The 24,178-nt window shown below is 41.0% G+C and overlaps 1 protein-coding gene across 1 annotated transcript; it reads left to right on the top strand.

Moving 5' to 3' along the window:
• The first annotated feature begins 601 nt into the window (after positions 1-601).
• Positions 602-23,290, top strand: rasgrf1 (Ras protein specific guanine nucleotide releasing factor 1). Its single transcript, XM_031861657.1, has 27 exons — positions 602-1,302; positions 5,071-5,177; positions 5,469-5,616; positions 7,064-7,156; positions 7,235-7,488; positions 8,696-8,775; positions 8,928-9,121; positions 9,685-9,794; positions 10,290-10,408; positions 10,958-11,118; positions 12,625-12,688; positions 13,081-13,223; positions 13,360-13,442; positions 13,545-13,793; positions 15,240-15,610; positions 15,700-15,819; positions 16,732-16,902; positions 17,104-17,210; positions 17,495-17,607; positions 17,708-17,768; positions 19,521-19,624; positions 19,720-19,804; positions 19,899-20,096; positions 20,182-20,261; positions 20,353-20,470; positions 20,577-20,645; positions 21,611-23,290. Exons 1-27 carry the CDS (start codon positions 1,027-1,029, stop codon positions 21,701-21,703), a joined length of 3,771 nt encoding a protein of 1,256 aa, XP_031717517.1. The 5' UTR covers positions 602-1,026; the 3' UTR covers positions 21,704-23,290.
• Positions 23,291-24,178: the final 888 nt, after the last annotated feature.

Raw genomic sequence — 24,178 nt, 5'->3', positions numbered from 1 at the left:
AACCATTGGCACTAATATTAAGTATGTGAGATTTTTAGTTGAGTTTGTAGTAAATGGGCAAAATGGGCAAAAACACTGGTATGTTGAGTAAAGAAATGCTTTGTTCTTTCTTGTCTTTGTTTTTTATTTATATGTCAGCATGGAAGTTCATTCTTCTACTCACAGATGAAGACCATGAGAATCAGTTGAAAGCTCTGAAGGAGCCAGTAAGTGGACCGCATACACACAGCTTAAATGTAGCATTTAAACTGTGATTCATTAAAGTGAGGCTGAACTGCACCAAAAAATGATAGGTGATGATAGAGCAGTTTTGATGTGATGTAACCACTTTAAAAACTCAAAATATCTACACTTAATATATATTACGTTGTCAGGAAGAATGTGCTGAATGGTAAATGACAATGATCAGTGAACACGAAAAAAAAGGTAAAAATACCTTTTTACCGGAGCCTGTCAAATGGCTGATTTCAATTAAAGACGAAAATTCTCTCTTGAATATGTGTAATTCTCATTGTTTTCTCTTGCATCGCCAGTGCTCAATACTGTAGGCTGACACTCAATTTAGGCGGCATCTTGTTGAAACGTCCCTGTCCAAGGTTCTGAAATCTGCTTTCCCAAGCATGCGTCATGTGACTTCACCCAGCACTGCCTAGCTCAGCACCAAGCCTACTGGTTTCTGGAGATTTCATGTGAGAAAAGGACGAGCCCCGAACCCCTTTCCCTCTCATCTTGCGTTGTTTAGACTGTTTTTTTTTTCCCGACCCCCCTTTCTGTCTTTTTTATCGGTCAATGCGCTCGGAGGATGACAAAAGGTTTTAGGATGCTGGATTTGAGCTGCTCGTTTCCTCTCTTTTCACTTAAATGCCAGCACGGTGAATGCGTCGGACAGAGAGGACAAGCCTGCTGCTAGTGGTCCGCATTCAGAAAGTCAACATCTTGTCTTTCTTGATTTTATTTTTCCCTGGAGCGACTTCAGAAGGATGTAACGACCGATCCACCTTGCGCAGCTGAAGTCTCCTCGTCAAAATGCAGAAGGGAATACGACTTAATGATGGTCATGTCACCTACCTGGGGCTTTTGGCGAAAAAGGATGGTACAAGACGAGGGTGCTTGAGCAAAAAGAGCTCAGACAACACGAAATGGCACACAAAGTGGTTTGCTTTGTTACAAAATATGCTCTTTTATTTTGAGAACGAGTCCAGCTCTCGACCCTCGGGATTATACCTGTTGGAGGGATGCATATGCGACAGAGCGCCTTCACCGAAACCTTCACAGTCAGCCAAGGAGTGTTTGGAAAAGCAGGTAAGGAAAGCGTGCGCACACGCACGCACGCACGCACACGCACACAAACAATCTCTCTCTCTCTCTCTCTCTCTCTCTCTCTCTCTCTCTCTCTCTCTCTCTCTCTCTCTCACTGCTTCACTGTTTTTCAGGCTTCGTGTTAAAAATATCGACGACGTGCAACACTGAGTGCAGAAATTGTTCCTTTGCCGCAAACGCCTTTGAACTATTTTAGTCCCGAGCAAAGCGCTTTTCTTATGCGTATATTCATTCATTCATATCCAATCGCATCATGACCTCAAATCCAGCGCAGCAGAATAGCACGAGGTTCCAGACTGCTGTATTGCACGTTATGTAATCCATGCATGGCATTAATGATGAGGTAACAATATTAACACCTAACGGCATTACAGCAGCCCTGGCACTGGGCTGTGCAGTGTTTTGCTCCAGGTTGCAAAGCTGAGCTTGATCCTTTTTTTTTATTGGTGGGATAGTTTTCAGTGGTGCATGAGACGTAAATTGTTTATGTTCTTATCACAGTGATGTATTTGCATCCTGGTTGGTCACACATTGTGCTTTTGACTTTCAGTGATCACATTTGTTATGTTTTAGGGCGGTGAGCGATATACCTAATGCTCCTTTCAACAAAACATGCAAAAAAAAAGTTGTAGCCCCAAGGTTTCCATCTTGTGGTGAAATGATGAAAATACAGCTGAAGCTGAAGAAACAGCAGGGTGCCTGTGACCAGTCAGCTCTGATCACATCTAGATGACCTGAATGAAGTTCAGTCTAATACTGGATTTTTTTATTTGCAATATACAGGGTTATTAACCACTTTTTATTTGTGGTATCTTCAATGAAGACTCTATCACACATTGTTAAGATGACTACATGTAGCGGAAACATTTAATCCAAAACTACAAATGAAGCATCCACTCGATGTTAAAATATCTCATCTGGCTGCTACTTAAATCAGCAAAGCATGAAAGTGAGAAGTAGAAAGGGTGACATGTCTGTTGACATTGTTATTGTGGATAAACAGTCGAGAAACATAATGCTTTACTGCCACTGCTCTCTCCAGGCTCTGTGCCTGACTCTGTCGGTAGGGCTGCAATCCAAAGTGAATCCAGGCTCTTCCTGTGAACAGCTGCCTTTGTGCTGATGAAGCAGAATGCAACACACTGGCGAATGTTGTGCTCTCGCAGTTGCTTTCAAGCCACCCAAAAAAAACCTCCCGGAAAGAATTTGGATTATGTTTTATTTTTGTCAGCAGTGTTGTTTGCTCTGCAGTTTCCTGTTTTCCATGCATACATAGGAAACATGCTGCAAAGAGCCTGATGAATAGATGGTCAGAATTTGTGATCAACTTGAGAGGAGATGCTTGATTGGCTTTGTTCTGTGAGTCCTGTTTGCAGAGAGTAAAAGCACCGAGAAGTGCACAGATAATGAATGTGACGGATGTGACAGGCTGCTGCTGAGTTACCTCTTATTGTAAACAAACAAACATCCTCTACAAGGACAAGTAAGAGTATGAAAATATCTCCTATCCTAACCTGGATTTAGGGTTTTGTGCAAACGTTTTAGCAATCCACCATAATCTCTACATTATATTTATCCTCAAATGCAGTTAGTGTGAAAATGATAATGCGTTTGAGCCCGATGTTTCTATGGCAACCCTTATTTGCATCCTAAAGAATGATGCAGTTGGAAGAGGCAGGGTAGCAGAGATGAGAGAAGTAGTGTGTGTCGCATCTCTCCTATTAATGTGAGCGCTATCTGGGCTAAATGTGCTCCTTGCTGTACCTTGGAGGGGTCAGTGTCCATTTATAGAAAACACAGCTCGCTCTGGAGAAACAGCAGCACTTCGACCAACAACACAAGAAGCTACGGGAGCAAGAGATGGTTGATTTGCTACGAACTGTACTGTGAAACAAAGGATCTGACTAATGTTCTAATAAACTAATAGGTGTGATATTCTAGTGATGTTGGTATAGGGATTAAATAAAGTGCCTGATTAAAAGGAAAGTGGACGCAAGTAGAGTGATTACCCACACGTAGCACTTCAGGGAATATACTACTGTACAGATCTCATTATCTGATTCAGGAAAGCCCTTTTAACGTATTGTAGCAATAAAATTATGCTGCAATTAAACAAGACCAAAGAATTATTCTAATCTAATTAATTATTTACAATTCACTTATATCCACAGCACAGCAAAACTGACAAGTGATTGCTGCCCCCATAACAAAAATACTCATGTATCTATATCATAGGCTTTATCAATGTAATTTATCTCTGTTCAGATCAGTAATGATGTTTAAAGGTGCATGACTCAGCCATAAACATAAAGCAGGAAGCAGACAGTGTGCTTAACATTGCCTCACACCACACACTCACCGCGCTCTTAGAGAGATCATGAGGGAAAACTATAACATGCGTGCCTCTCTGCCAGAAATAGATTTTCTTTGACGGTAGGATGAATACCTAATGAATGTGAAGATGGAAGAGCAGTCACCCATGAATAATGATCAGTTGCAGGTTGATAGGTGCCTGTTGAACATCTGCAGGCCAAAGATTAGAGTCTGGTCTCTCTCGGCGCGGCTGGAACCGTCCACAGAAAGATGCCATTTCACTTATGGGAGTTGTGCTATCGTTTAATCATGGCCCACTTTCTGAGGTCTTCCTTATGTTTTAATAAGCAGTATATACTATATATAGCTCTCATCAAAAAGGCCTTTATAAACACGATGCAAATATTAGAACTATTACAATTAGAATTAAAGGAAAATTGCAATATAAATGCAGGGGCTTTCCTTCATGCAAAGTCAATTGTTTCCTATTTGTAATTTGCCGTTTGGACGCATGCTTGCAGATAAAATACTAGTACCCACTGTCCAAAACACCACTATATTTGATATAAAGGCAATGTTTGCTCATTGTACATTTATCCAAATAGTTACACCATTTTGTCATCTAACCAGTGATAGCAGCAGTGTTAAATCAATTAGCAATAATATTATTCAAGCAAAAGTACTCTTATATTATCAGCAATATCTCATGTAAAAGTATTCATGTTTTTATGCAGAATAGTTCCCTACATACAAGGAAATTCCAAATAGATGTTTTACAATTTGAAAACCCAAAAGTCACCCTATCAATGACTCATACTTCATTTATGAAACTTAGTAAATTAATAGAAAAATTAAATATGTTACTGACAACAAAAATAGCAGTAATATTATTATTGATATTAGCAATAACACTACTTATAACACTACTATTACTACTGATAATAATAATAATAATAATAATAATAATAATAATAATAATATCAATAATAATAATAATAATACCTTATTTTCCGTCAAGCTTCAGTTGCTAGGAAACAGGTGTCGCACAGTTATGTAATTGGCTGTGGCTCCATCCTCCACGTCTTATGGCATTTCCTCCTGGGAACCACAGACATCCCAGGAACCGATCTGGGGGAGGCTTCCCTCAGTGTGGCCCATCAAGTGCACTGGTGGGCGAGGGAGATGTGGCTTCCCCAGGCCCTGTGTGTGGCTTTAAATCAGCCGCTTTAATGTCAGCAGCAGCGAGGCAGCGGAACAAACACAAAGACAAAAGCAGTGGAGAAGCTGCAGTTAAGCTACTATATAACGGATTTATCTAGAGGGGTATGCAATAATACGTTCTCCTTCCTGTGCAGAACATACAGCATGTGAGATTAATGATAGTCCTGTTGTTTAACAAGAACCCCCCCCCCCCCCCCCCCCTTTTTTTTGTTTCAGTACTATTTCACCGTCAGCTTCACCCATGAAAATCAAAAGGCGCTCGAGTTACGCACAGAAGATGTAAAGGACTGCGATGAATGGGTGGCTGCAATATCCCACGCCAGGTAAGGGCACACATCAGTGAAATGTGCAGACACGGCAATTAGAAGTTGAATTAGTCAGTCGAGGGCAAGTCATCTCGGTCTGTAGGGGATGTTGCCATGGTTTCATAAGTGGGGTTAAAATGGGAGGAATGACAGAAAAATACTTTGTTCACAAGAAAAAACCTGATTGCTTTGATGTGAGATGAAACTACACACGCTGATGTGAAATGAATTACTCAAGCTTGAATTCAAAAACCATGTGTGTGTGTGTGTGTGTGTGTGTGCGTGTGTGCGTGTGTGTGTGTGTTACAGTTACAGAAACTTGGCCAACGAGCATGAGACTCTCATGCAGAAGTATCTTCATCTGCTTCAGATTGTGGAGACGGAGAAAACAGTTGCTAAGCAACTTCGACAACAGATAGAAGATGGGGAAATAGAGATCGAAAGGCTTAAGTCAGAGGTAATACTCACTGTGATGCCTCTACGCTGCAGAGTAGCGACGCAAACAAATACGAACACATTATTCAGAGTTGAGCAGATACGAACAGCATACAAATGTTGCAGTAATATTTGATCCCCCTGTCCCTCGCCTAATGACAGTTTTCCACCTCTTCTTCTCAGAGTCCAACCTGAGTCAGATCTAAACACACCTTGCTACAATCAGTTGAGTTCACTCCTTACAACGGTGCCAGGATACCTGATGTCCATTGAGGATGAACGTCCATAAATCCGTTTAGGAATCATAGAAAAAATGTTATTCAGGTGTGTTGTCTGGACAGTATGAACGGGAACTGCTAGTAGACAAACCAGCAAGACTTTCGCATGCAGATTTCCCAGAAAGTAAACAAATAGGCTACAGGCTAAAGATCCAGAACACTGATGTTCATTCTCAATTACTTTCACCAGTCCTCACAAGATTTGTTGTGCAGTTCAGGCTGAAGCTCGACTGGTGTCTCACAGGTTTAGTTTTTACACTTATGATTCAATGTTGAAGCCTTGAGCGACTTGAGCTGAAGTTAGGGACTGTCTCAATGCTTCAGATCAACTCAATTACCCTCCCATTTTATAGAGATATAGAAGGAGATTTGTGCGTTATGGCACAACAACAACAAAATACGTATAAGAAATAAATGGCAGCAGAAAACAATTAATCACCGGATTGTAGATCCAAAAACAAATATTTTTGTGAAATAAACAGATACAGATAGAAGCCCTGAATCACGTCTCTCAGGAGTATATGTCTTGGCTATTTTAGCCTTCTGTTGGCGAATGTTTTACTGTTATAATATCCAGGATTTTGTCTTCTCTGACCATTATAACAAAGGATTACAGGATTGTCTATAGATAAATATCTGGCAGCCACAAACCCTATCAATCAAAATATCAACACTATCAATAGACTGCTGTTCAGGCCAACCACACTCCACTTTGCATCTCCTCTCAGAAACAATGCCTCCAATAAGGCTGTATTCTTCAGATCAAATAACCATTTTACTTTAATGTGCAAATGTGGTGCTTGAAATCAAATGATGTGCTGAATATGCATGAACACGGCGTTATATTGCATCTCTTCTATGAAATGCAATGACAATTAACTCTCACGCCTTCTACAAAGTAAATGGAGACACTTAGCTTCAAACAGTTTAAGGCAGCCTGTTTACCTTTTATCAACATGCAGGACAGTGTGGAACACATTGCATTTAAATGACCAATGTAAATAAATATTGATGCAGCAGTACCAGCCAAGTGAACACAACTAGTTGAGTCAATGTCTCAGTGTTGACAGAGCTCACAGGTCCTGTCCTGGTGACTCAGTCACTTTGTTTACATGCTGGTACAGTAAGTGAGAAGAAGAAAGTGTGTGAGTGGGAATGACTGGTCTTTTTTTGTGGTTGCCTCCGTGGCAGATCTCTGGGCTGCTCAAAGACAATGAGAAGATTCACGCCAGCCCTGCAGCCACCCCAACTGATGACGACTCAGAAATCAAGAAAATCAAAAAAGTAAAGCACATGATTTAAACCTGTTGCTACATTTTTTGAGTATCTTAAGGAAACTAACTACAGCCGTTAAAACTTCAGGTCCAGAGCTTCCTGCGAGGATGGATCTGCAGGAGGAAGTGGAAGACAATCATCCAGGATTACATCCGCTCACCACATGCAGAGAGCATGAGGAAGAGGAACCAGGTGGTGTTCAGCATGTTGGACTCGGAGGCCGAGTACGTACAGCAGCTTCACATCCTGGTGAACAACTTCCTGAGGCCACTCCGCATGGCAGCCAGCTCCAAGAAACCGCCCATCACCCACGATGATGTCAGCAGCATATTCCTCAACAGGTTGGATCCTCTCGTCCCATAGAGAATATTCATTTGCTTACAAAACGTTATCATCTTAAAGGTACCCCGTGGAGTTCTTTTTTGTAGAGCTATGGAGCAATGTAATTGTGAGTGGATGCACATTTGTTTATATCTTGTGCGTTATTCTACTGATCGTCAGCTGGTGGCAATAACGGGTCAAGAGATATGCCAACACAAGGCAAGAAAAGACTACTGCTAGCTAGCAAAATTATGTAAGCAATGCAGATTTAAAAACTCTTCACAAACCAACTTTTGCAAATGTTTTATGAGAAAGGAAATGCATTCAATACCTTTGACCTCAAGGATACAGATAATGTGTTTCTTGCAGGTCTACTTTTACAGTAAGAAAAACAACATTTAAAGGGTATAAGACAAAGTGACATGTACTCTATTTCAACCTTAATTTACTATTGATGACCAACATAAGTAAACAAGACCATTAGCGAGAAGAGTCTATTTCTCCATAATTATTCTTAATGCTCGTCATTGGTGCCACCGTGTTGGATTCCGAGCAAAATGAGATGAAATCATGCAGGTTTGCCAGAACTCCTTCAGCATAGACTCCAGCAGGGTCTTCGGCAGCGACCAGACGACCGCGGATAGACCAAGATCCGGCTTGGCCACCACCTTCAACCTGCAGTACGAAGCTCCTGTGAGAGGAGGAGAGCTCAGCACCCGGCAGCAGCGTCTCCTCCTCCAGCCAGGAGCAGAGCTTCGCCTCGCTGCTCCTCCGCTTCCTGCTAGAAGCCAACAGAAAATGAAAGTTCCATGTAGTGCAATAGCTTTAATATAAATAAAATTCCTATGAAGAAAGATATGAAAGAATAAAGAAATATAATTTCTCTAAACTGAAATTACCCTAAAATGTCAGCTGTATGCTGCATCATCTAGACAAACTTCAAGGTTCCAGATTGAGTTTTGTGTCTTGTTTAGACAAATCTTTGCCAGTAACGCAGACAGTACAATGAAGACAATAACCTGCATGGGCCCTCATTGGCCTATTCAAAATCCACCCACAGTCCTCCCAGCATGTTCATGCTCAAAACCTGCACATTCGTGTTCTCGTACACACTACCTGGTGTCAGGGCTTTCCTTTACCACAACTTCACTGGTTGTTGGCAGAATTGATAACACCAACTCTGTGTTTGTTTCAGAAGATAATCAGTTTTTCTTTCTTCTTTTTCAGTGAAACTATCATGTTTCTACATCAGATATTTTACCAGGGTCTAAAAGCCAGAATAGCGAGCTGGCCAACATTAGTGCTAGGTAAGAACTGTTTCATGCCTTTTTTCCGATTGTTACCATTTTGAAGCCTGTGCGAAATACCATAAAATGTGATGAGGAAAGACTCCACAGAAGGAGCCCTCAGTTTTGTTGTGTCATTGTTACAGTATCTTGGTATTGATCTCTCTCTATAGCCGACCTGTTTGACATCCTGCTGCCCATGCTGAACATCTACCAGGAGTTTGTGAGGAACCACCAGTACAGCCTGCAGATCCTGGCTCACTGCAAGCAGAACCGAGACTTTGACAAGCTGCTGAAGCAGTACGAGGCCAAGCCCGACTGTGAGGAGAGGACTCTGGAGACCTTCCTCACCTACCCCATGTTCCAGGTGAGCTCATTTGTCCCACTGATATACACAAGACATAAAGGCAGGCCCATTTGTTTGCATATTTTCAGTCATGTGATCTGGCCTCTATTGCCACCATGGCTCGGTGAGGACTTGGCCTCAAAGACCCGCCTTCTTCTTGAGCACTTATTGGCTCTCTCAACGAGATCCCATATTGTAGCATCCCTGACAGAAACGGCAGGCATTTGTCTGCTTTTGCTCAGAATATCCCTGCAGTGTTTTCATGTCTATAAAAAGCGGTTGTTTTTTGGATCTCAGGCTTTAATAATGGCTCCTTTCTGGCCAGGCACGCAGTTTCCTGACAGTCCTCTCTGCTGGGGCCTACTGCAGGCTGTGCTGTGTTGATAATAAATTTTGCTGATGAGTGTAGATTGTGCTCTCCACTGATCTACTTCTCATTAGTGTACGTACACGTCGGCACGTGTGTATTCCTGTGTGTGCGTCTTTGTGTTGTTGTTGTTACATTTATGCATGCATGTAAGCTCTTATATTTGAGTGAGACTCCCCTTTTGCTATCGTGTTGTCTTGCTATTCTGTCTCTGTAGATTCCCCGCTACATTCTTACACTCCACGAACTTCTGGCCCACACACCCCATGAACATGTAGAGAGAACCAGTCTGGACTACGCCAAATCTAAGCTGGAGGAGCTTTCCAGGTATACCTTCATGTAATAAAAGTAAAAGAGTTGCATGCTGTCTCAAATGAGCGACACCACAAACCACCAGTATGATGATTATCATGTTTTCTGTAATAATGTAGTACGACAAAAAACATAAAACACATTTTTAGGAGAATTTTAAGTAAATATTGAGTAAATTATTCTTTTTTGACCCATAATAACATGCAGAGGTTGTTGTACTTTATTAAGCCCCGAGTGGTGCAATGCAAACTGTAAGAGTCAAAAGTCAGGGCAGATTACTTTATTATCTTTTTTAATATTATTTCTTTCATTAGGAATCTGGCCAGACAGTAAGTGGTCAAGTAAATTAAACTGAATAAAAAAAAAAAATCATGATAAAGTCACAAAATGAACATTTACAGTAATACTTCTTGTGTTTCCTGCGTTCTTGTGTCATTTATTTGTCTCATGTTTCCTATACTCTCCGTTATATCTATTGAATCAGAATGATTGAATGTCCCTTTTCCATAGAATCATGCACGACGAAGTGAGCGAGACTGAGAACATCAGGAAGAACCTGGCAATAGAGCGCATGATCGTAGAGGGCTGCGAGATTCTCCTCGACACCAGCCAGACGTTTGTAAGACAAGGTAACAGCTGCCTTCAAGTGCCGTATTTCAGATCCCAGCGAAGAAACCTCCAATTCCACAGAAAAGCAGAGTCGCGGCAGAAGGGGATTTCCTGTCCCTCCTTACCTTTCTGACAGCCTGATCTCACATCTTCAGCCCTGTATTGAGCGGGAAATACTCTGTTTTAAAAAGAAAAACTCTTGCTCTCTTTGGGGAACAATGTGTACTCCTCGTGAGGGTTTCCAAGTGTAATTAAACTGTTCAGAGGCAAACTGATGATGAATCTGGGACTGTAAATGTCACACGTCCCCAACAGGCCTTGATGGATCAGGAAAAGGAAAACAGATATGGTAGATTATTTAATCCTTAGCATCTCTACATGTATTCACATGTCGAGGAGGGCAAGAAAAGCAATTTGATATTGATTATTTCTTTATTTCAGTTTCTTTACTGCTCCTTACTTTTTTTTTTCCAAAATCCCCCTGGTCCTTGCTTCTTTTCTACTTATGTGTCTTTCTTCTTTTCTCTTCCCCCTTCTATTTGTACACACTCTTTTATTCCCACATACAGGGTCTCTCATCCAGGTGCCGATGAGCGAGAAGGGCAAGATCACCCGTGGGCGACTGGGCTCTCTGTCCCTGAAGAAGGAGGGGGAGAGGCAGTCCTTTCTCTTCTCCAAGCATTTAATCATCTGCACCAGGGGTTCTGGGGGAAAGCTTCATCTCACCAAGGTGAGCCTGTGCTGCTGAGCTAGCAGTGGAGCTGCTCCTTATTTCAGACATCGCAATCTTACGGCACCGCGAAGAAAAAAAACAGAATCTCTGGGCTAAATTGAACGGATTAACTGACAGGAGATGAAAGCTACAGGGTTAGCGATGTCATGGCTTTTATCAGTGGCAGTGACCGCTGGAGCTCCACGCGCTCATAGCCTGCACACACACACACACACACACGTGCAGGCTCATTGAACATGTTTAAAAGCAGATTGATGTCACTTTGATGTGTGTTATGGAGCGGTTTAGTAGTATTTCTCCACATTACTCAACATTACAAAGGACAATTGATGCTTGGAGTCTAACCAAAAAGCTTTCAACTGAAGGCCTTACATACATATAGTTACAGTAAAACTAAGGTCTTCTTGTGAGCACAACATTGACATATCATGACTTTTTAAATTGATATGGCAAGCTTGTTAGCAAACAGTTGCTTATTTATGCATTCAGCAGGAAAACATTATCAACCATCTGAAATCTTAATTCTGGGAGTTTGATTTTGGTCTCTACCAAATCCTGACAGAAATATCTAGCACTTTACTGCTAAATACTCCATATGTTAACCAGCTAATTACTTGTTGTGTCTCTCTTTTGTGCTGAGCAGGTATTTGCACAGTGTGTTCATAGAGCTTGTTCACTGAAAACAGCTAAAAGAGCAGTGAGCGTGAACCAGACAGCGAAACAATGAACTGAAACTCTCTAAAAAGCTCTGTAAAGCCGAGGGGAACTGCAGATTGAGGAGATAGAGCTCATGTTCATTCCCACGAGCGACCCATTTCACTGTCATTTGATACATTATTATAAAAATCTTAATCATAGACTTATAATCCTTAATATTTTCATATTAATACAAAAATATATGATCCGAAATATCTCTCTGTAGATATAATTGTTAGTGGCGGGGTCGGCGATTTCTGCACTAGATTCAAATTGCCTTCACACACACTCAAGGGATTCACAGGAAACAATACACGACTATTATAAATATTATAAAATGATTATATTACTGTTATAAAAAATGAAAAGACACAAGGGTTTGTGGCAGTGGCCCATTCTGCAGCTGCTGCACCACAACAGGACCCATTATGTCCAAAAGTGCAACATGCAAGTGCATTTGTTAAACTGCCCAGCTCTTGTTCTGTGACTTTGTGCTACGTTTGATGGCTGCAGGGATTAAACCAAACTTCCTTTTGTTTGTTTTACATGAAGGTAATTACAAGTCCCAATGGCATTAGCTTACAGTAAAGAATTAATAAAAAACATGTGTGGGGTCAACTGTGTCTTTTGAATGTATTTAGACGGTAGCTATGCTGCTGAGCCATTTTCTCAATAATATATAAATATATAAAGTTCACAGTCAACTGACTGATGAACCTTATATGAACTTTGTAGTCTAAATGCACATTTTGAGTCAAAAAAAGGTTGAAGGGATGAAACTAAATACATATTGTATGTTGTTTTCAGAATGGAGTAGTCTCGCTTATAGACTGCACTCTACTGGAGGACCCTGAGGGGACGGATGATGAGTGTGAGTGTTTTATTCATACTGTAGCTTACAGAAATATGCATCATATGTACCATGTGTGCTAACGTATATAATGTTTGATTACAAGATTGTGACAGAATGTATTAATATTTTACAATTCATATTTGGAACAATTGAAAAAGTGCTTCAGAGGCAGGCAGTGCCACTAGAAACTAATACAGACTTTAAACAAATAAATAAATAAATGTCAAATGATGACTGATTTCCCCTATTTTTAGCCAAATGTTGACATTTGGCTTGGTCTAATATTAGTTTCTTGTTGCAGTAATACAGTGTAAACACTTGAATGGTTGCCTTTTTATGTCTTTACTGTTTACGTCCATGAATTTATAGAGAAAATGACATCTAGTTATGTCTTTGTGTTCGCCCCAAAGCCAAATCAGACAAGAGCGGCCAGGACATGGAGCACCTGGACTTCAAGATTGTCGTGGAGCCAAAGGACAGCCAGTCATTCACAGTCATCCTGGTGGCCTCCTCGAGGCAGGAGAAGTCTGCATGGACCAGTGACATCAGCCAGGCACGTCAACACGCATCACAGTCTCCAGCAGTCAGACGAGAAGCAGAGGATGTCGGCAGAAAGCCTGCACGTAACAGAACTCACTAACAATTTCCTCTGTCCTCTTTGTTTACTTCTACTGCTTCATGTCCCACAGTGCATAGACAACATCCGCTGCAATGGGCTGATGATGAACGCCTTCGAAGACAACTCCAAAGTCACAGTGCCACAGATGATCAAGTAAGCCTTATTCTCATTTACAGTTTATGTATCTCTTTGCAGCTTTTTTTCCCGCATTTATTTCAAATTTTGTTCAAATAATTTATTTTATTTTCTGAGCAGGTCAGATTCAAGTCTGTACTGCGATGACGTGGACATCCGCTTCAGTAAGATGATGAACTCCTGCAAGGTGCTGCAGATCCGCTACGCCAGCGTTGAGCGCCTGCTGGAGAGACTGACTGACCTCCGTTTCCTCTCCATCGACTTCCTCAACACCTTCCTGCACTCCTATCGCGTGTTCACAACCGCCGAAGTGGTGCTAGACAAACTCATCACCATCTACAAGAAGCCCATCAGTGCCATCCCTGCTCGGTGAGTCATGTTACATGTGGAAAGATTTGAATGTTGCGAGGTTGTTGACGGCTGTAACAATAGACAAACTAATTTTATTAAATATGTTTTGCATCCCTCCAGACTTTATGCTGCATAAAGATGAAACTGATCTATAATGATGTGAAGCTTTGTCGTCCTCTCATCAATGCAAGGAATGTACAAGAGCCAAGGAGCTAACAAGTTGAACTTTTAGGTTTAACTGCAGCGATACAACTTGTTTCCTTGTTTATACTGTAGGTTAGTTTCACCTGAGGAATCTCACTTCAGACATGAAGGCAGTATGCTCTGACAAACAGCATAAAACAACAATAAGTCAACAACCTGGAGATGTTACTGACTGAGGAGATGACTTCAGGAAAACAACATCCATATGCATGGATACATTTTGAAATGGTCACATGATGGATGACCATGTGTGAAATTAGTTGGTTGTGGTGTTTGTTGTAGACAGACAGACAGATAGATAGATCGATAGATAGATAACTGTGTCCTTTCTTATTCGTTTCTTGTAAGTCTTTACAGAGGTAAATTTAAATTTAGCATGGTTAGGAGTGTAAAGAGTGAGTCTGGTGTTCAGGGATATTTGTTATGTGCGTTCCATGTGACATAATTCGTGTTCACATAATGTATGTGACACTGGAACGGTGAAGTCCAGTGATCTTCGAAGCTTTGTGTCAGCATATGGAGAGTTTGATTTGTTGCTTAATGTGAGCAAAGAAAAGCAGCAGATGGAGCAGTATACGAAGACAGGCTCTAGGATGCTTCAGTATCCCTGTTTGTGTGTGTATTTATGTGTGTGTTCAGTGATCAAAGGCAGTAATTGGGTCCAGTCTCTCCTGCCGGCCTGGGAGTGTCTCAACTGGGCTCTGTCGCTCTATGGCAACCAACCTCAGTGCTGCAGGACCCCACCCTCCCCTCCTCCCTCTCCTTGTCTGCAAAGATCCATAGTGTGAAATATTGACGAAGTGTTGCAGTGGGACTAACTCACCGCTCCGCAGGCCTAGAGCGAAGGCCCCCACTGTGGGGTGCAGATCACGGGGAGCTCCCCATGCCTACGCCCTGCAGCATGCTCTCCCGTGGCGCTTGTCATGTCACTGTGAGACACCTACACTTGGCTGCTTGTGTCAGCAGTGGCCATGCGCACTATCACTCGGTGTGCTATTTATGGGAACCCGTGAGGTCGCCAGGAGGGTGGCAGGGAGTGGGAGAGGTTTTCTGCAACACTGCAGCTTGTATCCTGCTCTAAAACAACGAGACACGGCTGCAAATAGACTTCTGGTTGCTGGGATTACTTGGGTTGCATACATTATTTAAGAGGTGTTGTGTATTTAGCTAAGCTTTTAAAACAGAGAATAGTTACCACATATCAAAGAAAAATATTCCGATGTCCTTAATTCAAATGCATATATCTTCCCCTTGATGCAGGTCCCTGGAGTTATTCTTTGCCAGCACTCAGAACAGTAAACACTTGTATGGTGAGCCTCCCAGCTCCCCCAGAGCCAGCAGAAAGTTCTCCTCCCCACCTCCTCTCACTATCGCCAAGAATTCATCCCCAAATCGCCGGCGCAAGCTCTCCCTCAACATCCCCATCATCACTGGGGGCAAAGCTCTCGACCTGGCTGCCCTCAGCTGCTCCTCAAATGGCTATGCAAGCATGTACTCATCCATATCCCCATTCAGCAAGACCACCTTGGACATCAACAAACTGTACGTGTCCAGTCCCGTCTCGAGCAAAATCTCTGATGAGGGAGAGGACAAGAAGGACAAGGTGGAGGATACATCAGTGAGCAAACAAGGTAGGTCAGCAGGAGCCAACCATCACCAAAGTATTGCAATTTTGATTTACAGGAATTATGTTTGTATTGATCATTTTATTATGATACAGATCTCTCTGTACGAGAAGAACGTGACAATGATCCAAACCAGAGTGATGAAGTGGACCCAGAAGCCTCTCCCACCAAATCACCAACCACCCCAAAAAACATCAAATGCAAAAACTCCTCAGGTACATTGTGTCCTAAACATGTGCAGTGATATAATTACGACGGTCTACACCAACATGCCACCAATCCAATGCACCAGCCAGTTCAACACTTATTAGAGTCCTCTGCACTATTATCTTTGTCCACAGTAACAGACTAAATAATAAAAACAACACGTGGAGCTGAATTTTTATTTTATTTTATTTTTATTGTTAGGTTTGTAAAAAGGCCACAATTTGCTGTCTGCAAGTTGTGGAATGGTTTGTTTTGCACTGAAATTGATGCTCTCACTTTGCATAAGTCAGTTGATTTATATGTCTTCCGCAAAAACAAACTTCATATGAAATAATGAACTGGTTGATGGTTATGATCATGTGGGGAAAGCCAATGCTTGGCTTCAGTAGGTGTTAGGGAAACTTGTGTCATAGCAACTACATAAAGAGCGTGTTTTCCCTTCCGCCTCCACTAATGAGGCTGTTTCACTGGAGCCTAGATTATCTCTGGCTTCTAAACCTCATGACAAAATCACACAATGGAGTTTAAAGCAATCTATTGTGTGAAGTAAAGAATTAACTGAAATTGTGAAGCAGCGAGTGCTTAGCTGCTTATGATCAGTCTATGTTCTCAGGATTTAAACATAGCAGACTGCAGAGAATCTGTTGATTCCTCTGTTATGCTGATATTTGGTGGCTATATTTAGCTGCAACCATCTTGAATATCAAAGCCTCTTGTAAAGGAAAATCTGGAGGGAAACTGTTATGTTGGCTTGTAGTGCCCCCTAGTGGATGTTTGTACAACAAGAAGCAGATCATTCTGCAGTCACTACAGATTCAGTTAAACTCAGTAATATGAACAATATATTACCAACACTTTTCTGTAAATGTGTGTTGTCTCAAAGGGTTGTTCTCTTTTTTTGTATTTGTGCCTCCCTGTAGAGTTCTCCCTCTTTTCCTACAACAATGGCATGGTGATGTCCTCGTGTCGAGAGCTGGATAACAACCGCAGTGCCCTGTCCGCTGCCTCTGCCTTTGCTATTGCTACAGCTGGAGCCAATGAGGGCACACCTACCAAGGAAAAATATCGCCGGATGTCTCTCGCCAGTACTGGTACAAACATCTATTCACTTTATAGGACTATAGGCTCCAGTTTCAGATACAGGTGAACATAATGGTTGTGTTAAAACTGCACCATGTCAGGTCAACTGATTTATGGGTTCAAAAAATGTTGATGCTCTTTGTTGCCAAAGCTGTAATGTGTCACAGCGACGAGAGCTTGATGTAGAAACTCACTTGATATGTTTTCTGCAGGTTTCCCAACAGATCAGAGAAATGGAGACAAAGAGTTTGTGATCAGACGAGCAGCGACCAACAGAGTCTTGAATGTCCTGAGGCACTGGGTGTCCAAACACTCTCCGGTAAAGCATCCCCAACACAGTTATAGGCACAGTTCATATCCTGCTGGAACACTGCTATAGTTTACAAATGCATATATTGTTTTCATTGCATAATAAATTGCACAGACACCTTTCTTTGAGGACTATTTGTCAATAACAGATGAAGTTGACAAGAAAACTGAGCAAGAATTGGTTTAATGAAAAACTAAGCACATTTTAAAATGAAATCTCAAATCACAAGTTGGTGATTGATGATTAAATAGTTTTTAAGCCACATGGTTGTGTGCTGTCTGTTGCTTTTCCAGGACTTTGAGAGCAACAATGAGCTGAAGACAAAAGTTATTGCCTTCCTGGAGGAAGTGATGCATGACCCTGAGCTGTTGACCCAGGAGAGGAAAGCAGCAGCCAACATCATCAGGTACTGTTGTGTGCAGTTTAATTGTGGGATTATTATGACCACCCAAAATTTGAAAGAAAAAATATCCTGTACATACTTCAGAGCTTGACTTCTTTTTCAGGACTCTAACTCAGGAAGACCACGGTGACAATCAGATCACCCTTGAAGACGTGACACAACTGGTAAGTGAAGTCCTCTGTCAATTAATGTTTAGTGTGGTTTTAAAACTACTGAAGACAAAATTGTAAAAAGTGAAAATGAAAAAAAAATTATTACAGGTCAACCAGAAGTGCACACATTAGAGCTACTTATTTTCATTATTGATTAATCAGACAAATATTTTCTCAATTAATACCCTTAAGTGACCTCTCCAAATGCCTTTTTTTTAAACTACAGTCCAAAATCCCAAAATATTTGGTTTACTATCACAGAAGATTAATTAAGAAGGCCAAGAAATATTCATATTTGCAAGGCTGGAAACAGAATCTCTGTTCTTAAAAAATGTCATGATCAATTCTTTAAGCTGCAGATTCATTTTCTGTCACTCAACTTCTAATTAATCGACAAGTTGTTTGAGCTCTAATCCACATCAACTAAAAAGTAGATTTGTCTAATTTGGACATTTCTCTACCCAAAGAAAGTCCTTCAATTTATCCATTATCTTTACCCGGGGGCAGGTTGTGCGGGGCAGCAGGCTTAGAAGGGTATTCCAGATGTTCCTCTACCAGCAATGTTTTTCAGCAATTCCTGGGGAACCCCAGGCCAAACGTGATCAATAATCCCTCCAGCAAGTTCTGGATCTACTTCTGGGACTCTTACGTGTTGGATGTGCCCAGAAAAAATCGAAGGAAGGTGTCCAGCAGATCACTTGTCCATCTAACGCTTAATTTGAGCCTCGCTCGTGAACAAGAACCCGAGATACTTGATCTCCCTCGCTTGGGGCAGTCAATCTCTCCCAACACATAGGGCGCAATCCACCATTTTCTGGCAGAGAGCCATGGCCTCAGACTTGGAGGTACTGACTCTCATCCGACCTCTTTAAAACTCATCTGTAAACCGCCTCAGTGCATGCTGGAGGTCATGTTCTGATAGAGTCAACAGAACCACATCACCTGCAAAGGTCCCCAACAGTCTCCTTCCCCCGGCTGTGCCTTGAGATCCTGTCCATGGAAATCACAAACAAAATTGGTGACAAGGGACAACCCCAGTGGCCAACATGCACTGGAAACGTGTTGAAACAGATCCACTGTTCCACGGCAAGGACAGAATCTGCATCCTCCGTGACCTGACCAGTCGGCTGGAGCCTTATTTCCAGCACCGTAGAATAAACTTTCCTGGAGAGGCTGATCAGTGTGATAACCTGATAATTGGAGCGAATCTCCTCTCCTGCTTTGCTGCTGGAGAGCTTTTTGACTACCTCAGCAGCCCCTGCCAGGATTATGGATGGATCTTCCTCTGAGTTTTCTTACTCTGCTTCCTCCACACAAGACAAGTTGGTCAGGTTCAGGAGGTCCTCAAAGAGCTCAAGTTCTCCTGCCCTGCTGAACACAGCCTGAGCAAAGTCCTGCTTTACCTTTTAGAGTCATCTAACGGTTTGCCAGAGCTCCCTTGAGGCCAACCCAAAGTCCTTCTCCATAGTCTCCCTGAAGTCTTCCCACACCCAGGTCTTTGCTTGGGTAGAGTCCAGCCCCTTTCCAGAAATTTGGCTCTAGAGCTAGTGCTATGCGTTGAGGTGAGTCCAAATACATCTAGTTGATACCGCTACACCTCCTGCATCAGCTCAAATCCCTTTTCCCAGCAGAGGGGTGACATTCTATGTCCCTAGAGCCAGTGTGCAATGCCAGGGGTCGGCTGAACCATTGCCCAGTATAAAAAAAACGTTGTGCCAAGTTGCTTGATACAATTTTGATTGATTGCTGTTTTGTTTCTACTAGATGGGTGAAGGGAAGTTTGAGCACTTTGAGAGTCACTCTGCGTTGGAGATCGCAGAACAGCTCACTCTGCTGGACCACCTGGTGTTTAAGGTCATCCCATATGAGTGAGTGCCATCACGACTCAGCTGTACATGTCTGTAGCCAGGAAGAACACATGGACCAATCCAGTGTTCACATTTAATTTTCAATCTGTTAACAGGGAATTCTTTGGACAAGGCTGGATGAAGAACGACAAAAATGAGAAGACGCCGTACATCATGAGAACAACAAAGCACTTCAATGATGTATGTTCCAATCAACAAGCCCCTTACACATCTTCTGTATTCGTCATTGTCAAATGATAATATTGAGTATTTGTTTCTCTCTTTCCTCTGCAAGATAAGCAATCTTATTGCCACAGAGATCCTGCGCTGTGATGACGTGGTCACTCGAGTGTTGGTCATAGAGAAATGGGTGGCTGTAGCAGACATCTGCCGCTGTCTCCACAACTACAACGCCGTGCTCGAGATCACCTCCTCCCTCAACCGCAGCTCCGTCTTCCGTCTCAAGAAGACCTGGCTCAAGGTTTCCAAGCAGGTGTGTATCTCCCTAAGTATTGTTTGTTAAGCTTTTTTTCCTAATGTTCTTCCTGCTATCATTAATTGTGTTCCCTTTCTTCTAGACAAAAGCATTGATTGACAAGCTGCAGAAGCTGGTCTCATCAGAGGGGAGGTTCAAAAACCTGAGAGAGGCTTTGAAGAAGTGAGTTCAGTTCAAGGACATAGTTTTGTACTGGATCAATACAGCAAGCTTGCAGTACAAGTGGATGATGTGTGTTTTTTTTTCCCACCAGCTGTGATCCTCCCTGTGTGCCCTATCTGGGGATGTACCTCACAGACCTGGCTTTCATTGAGGAGGGAACGCCAAACTACACCGAAGACAACTTGGTCAACTTCTCAAAGATGAGAATGGTGAGATATTCAGTGTCCTGACGCATGAGAGAGTTTGTGCAAGTGTGTGTTTTAGTTGTGTGTGTGTTCAGAATTGAATATCCTGTTTCTCATGTGTTTTTTTCAGATTTCTCACATCATCAGAGAAATCAGGCAGTTTCAGCAAACAGCATACAAGATTGACCTGCAACCAAAGGTAAATGAATAACAAAACTGTAAACAGCCTTTCTGGCTTGTGACACGTTAAGAAAAGCTGTAACAAATGCAGAGGCCAAGTGCTCAATCCATTTCAAAAGCACCTGTAGTGAGTCAAGAGGAACTTAAGGTTCTTTTGAATCTCTGATCACAGACATTTGCTGCTCAGGCACTCTTTACCAGAGCAAGAAGAAGAGGTCAATCCAATTTTATTTATGCAGCACAATATCACAAATTTGCCTGAATGGCTTTCACAATGTCTACAGCTTATGACACCCTCTATCCTTAGTCCCTAGACTTTCTTTGTTATATTAATTGCCTTGATTTCATCAGACATGTTGGTTTCAAACACTTTTAACCTCAAAAGCAGAAAGAAATGAACCTAGTAAAAAACATTATTATTATGTTTGTTTTATTTTAAAACTTTTCAGGAGGCCTAAAGAGAAAATGGTCAAAAAATAGACCTGTTTTGTTTTCTGTACTATGTGTTGTAACCACTTGGTGGTGGTGCTGACATCCTGACCAAGTTTTGCAGGAGCAACTAGAAAGATCGTGAGAGAATAAGAAGAATAGGAAATCTGAAAATATGTTATGCACTTATGCTACATAAATTAGAATTTGTTTTTTTTTTTACAATTCTCAAATTTTTGTTTTATATGTGAGTTGATGGATAGTTTTCTTTTTCAGCCCTTTAAAAACTTAATCAAAAATATCTTTATAAATTATAATAGCTCATTAGATGACCTGGTGATAACCTTTAGACGTATGATACCAATGATGATGCGCTACACGGAGTCATCGCCTTATTTAATGGGGTCACAAACCAAAATGCTGGCAACCACTTACATAGACAATCAACAATCTTTACTGCCTTAGCTATTTTGTGTTGTTTGAAAAGTGTGAAGATTCATTTCGATGAAGGGAGATTTCTTAAACTTGGTTTTGTTTTGTCTTTTAATCTTCCAGGTAGCCCAGTATCTACTGGATAATAGCTTTGTTCTGGATGAAGAAAGCATGTACGAAGCCTCTCTCAGAATTGAGCCTAAAGTGCCCAACTGATGGGGAAGTTGGTCCTCCACATTATTTCCTCTGTTAATATTACACATCAGTTAACAAACGCATCAACTTTTGTATAGTTGTACATGTTTAAGATATTTGCTCTTCTGTACAGTAGATGTTTAAGGTTGTTTGATGACACAAAACCTTTCAGTGTATATTTTTTGTTTGTTACTGTTGCCATGATGCCACCTGCTTTGAGATTTCTTTTTTAATTTATTTGGGGTATTTCAAGCATAATAACAGAGGTCCCTTTGCCTGCACATAACTGTGTCTTCTTAGTGACCAATGACATTATTTTGCATCATCTCATACTGTGTTGACTTTGCACTTTCTGAGCACTCGTGCTGCTGGCCGTTGTTCTCTTTGCCTGAGTTTCATCGATGAGTTTCTCTGCAACCAATGTAGCATTGTAAAAATGTAACCGCGTCAAATCAGGGAAAAGAGCCCAGAGAATATAGCTGGCTTTAAAGATATGGAACAATGATCAGTGGAGATAACAGTGAGGTACCAGAAGCATAACTGTCTCTATGCTTCCCAAAAACAAGAGGGATTTATTTTTTAATTTGTGCTGACTACTCGAAAGTCAGAGGTTCCCAACCGTTTTATTTGCCCTGCGGACCAATTTTTTTTTGTGACAGTATCATTGTGGACCAGCCCAATGGGACGGACCGGGGATGAAACCTAAAGGATAAACAAATAGTTATGAATACCACTTTATAAAACAACTAATACTGAACGAGTGCTCATTGTGATGATGAAAAAAAGGTTACCTCACATACTCATAAACTTTTTTAAATAAGTGTCTACAGCTCTAGCAGCTCTGAGAGGCTTTACTTAATGCTAACATACTTATGTTCATTATCTTTGTTTAGTGTGATAGCATGCTAACATTTGCTAACATTTGCAATCCATAAAATAGCTGTTGTCATGCTGCTTTCACAGTAAAAAAAATCAATTTATTGTTGGTTAGAACATGACGGGGCTGATGACTGATGACATTTATAATTATGAAGATTTTTTTGCAGAATCACACAGTTTCTTCGCTCCCCAGTTGCAAATTTTCAAAGGGCCGGTTACAGTCCGCAGAGGGCGGGAACCTCTGCTCTAAAACACTTCCTCAATAACCTAAAATCGAGACTATTTGAAGTGTCTTTATTTATTGTCAAGCAATACACTCTTCCTCTTAGCCTCTTGTGACACAAGGTACCCAAACTCACCTTAGTTTATTTGATCTAATCAGTGATAAAGAGAGATTACATCTCTTTAGATTGTTGTGATTTAAAGTGAAGCATTAGACATCTGAATTTACCGTTACACTTCAAATATACCAATACAGTACAGTGAATTCTACCTATGTTTAAATTTACTGTTTTTTGGATTTTAGTTAAACTCGTAAAAAAAGATCACATGCGTTGGAAAGTGTTGTACCTTCAGGTTTGGCGATGATTCTGTAGAGTAAAAGGTTTTGCTCCTCTGTAATTAAAAGACAATCTGTCCTTTTTGCTGTTCCAGTGATTGTGGAACGTGACTGTATATCACTCTGTTATATGCATTGCTGTTTAAAACTATGATAAAAACGTATGTGAATGACCTCTGCCTGCAGCATTCAAATACTATTTTTGTAGTAGTATAAGAGAGAGTGAACTTCTCTTTATATGAAAATGGGAAAGTATTTTGTACTTTGTTGTTATTTCACCTCACTGAGATGTGCTGTACATTTTGTACATGCAACCCTGCATATTTCTCAATGTGGAACAGTGTAATCCTTTCAAAAAAAAAAGTTGTATCTTAAGCTTGAACACGAAACACTACAACAGTGTGGTCCTGAAACCATGATTTAGACAACTTCAAAGTGTTTTGCATTAATACTGTAATCCTGTCTATAACCATTTCTGTTAGCAGGAATATAGTAACGTAGTGCTTATTCTGTGAATATTTGTATGTATTTTTACTATGTATGTACAGTACACTTTTGAAGCTCATGTGGCAGGCATGCAACACCTTCACAGACAGAATAATACTATATACTTATACTGTATACACTTATACACGCACATACTCTTATAAAGGTATATCAACAAATAAACATTTTGCTGTTAGCAATACCCAGTGGTATGAAAATTATCTTTCAACCCTCATGTTTCCACACCTTAAGAAATATTACCAGTTTTGTAAGAAAAAAAATGAAAAGACAACAAACGATAATATATGATGATGATAACAACAAATAAACAAGAATATGTTCCCAGTAACCTCTTGCTAATAAATCCATTTTATATCAGGGGCATTTTGTCTCAAGTGTTTTTGTAGATCATTTATCAGATGACACCATTCTCACTCAGAATGAAACAAAATAAAATCTGTAGAAGTATTTAACATCACCAGCATTTCTCTGTCCACGAAGCCCACAGTGGACAAAAGTGTAAAATCTCAGCTTTATCTAAAAGAAGAAAAACAAATGATGTTGCCTAGTTA

This window comes from Anarrhichthys ocellatus, unplaced genomic scaffold, assembly GCF_004355925.1.
Source record: "Anarrhichthys ocellatus isolate YVR2014 unplaced genomic scaffold, GSC_Weel_1.0 scaffold2, whole genome shotgun sequence".
NCBI classification, from domain to species: Eukaryota; Metazoa; Chordata; class Actinopteri; order Perciformes; family Anarhichadidae; genus Anarrhichthys; species Anarrhichthys ocellatus.
This window is presented reverse-complemented; position numbering and strand designations above follow the sequence as displayed.

Coding starts and splice junctions, on each gene's coding strand:
- rasgrf1 (XM_031861657.1), top strand. CDS start 1,027: ATGCAGAAGGGAATACGACTTAATGATGGTCATGTCACCTACCTGGGG. Junction 8,776..8,927: donor CTGGCCAACATTAGTGCTAG/GTAAGAACTGTT, acceptor CTCTCTCTATAG/CCGACCTGTTTGACATCCTG. Junction 17,769..19,520: donor TTGAAGACGTGACACAACTG/GTAAGTGAAGTC, acceptor TGTTTCTACTAG/ATGGGTGAAGGGAAGTTTGA.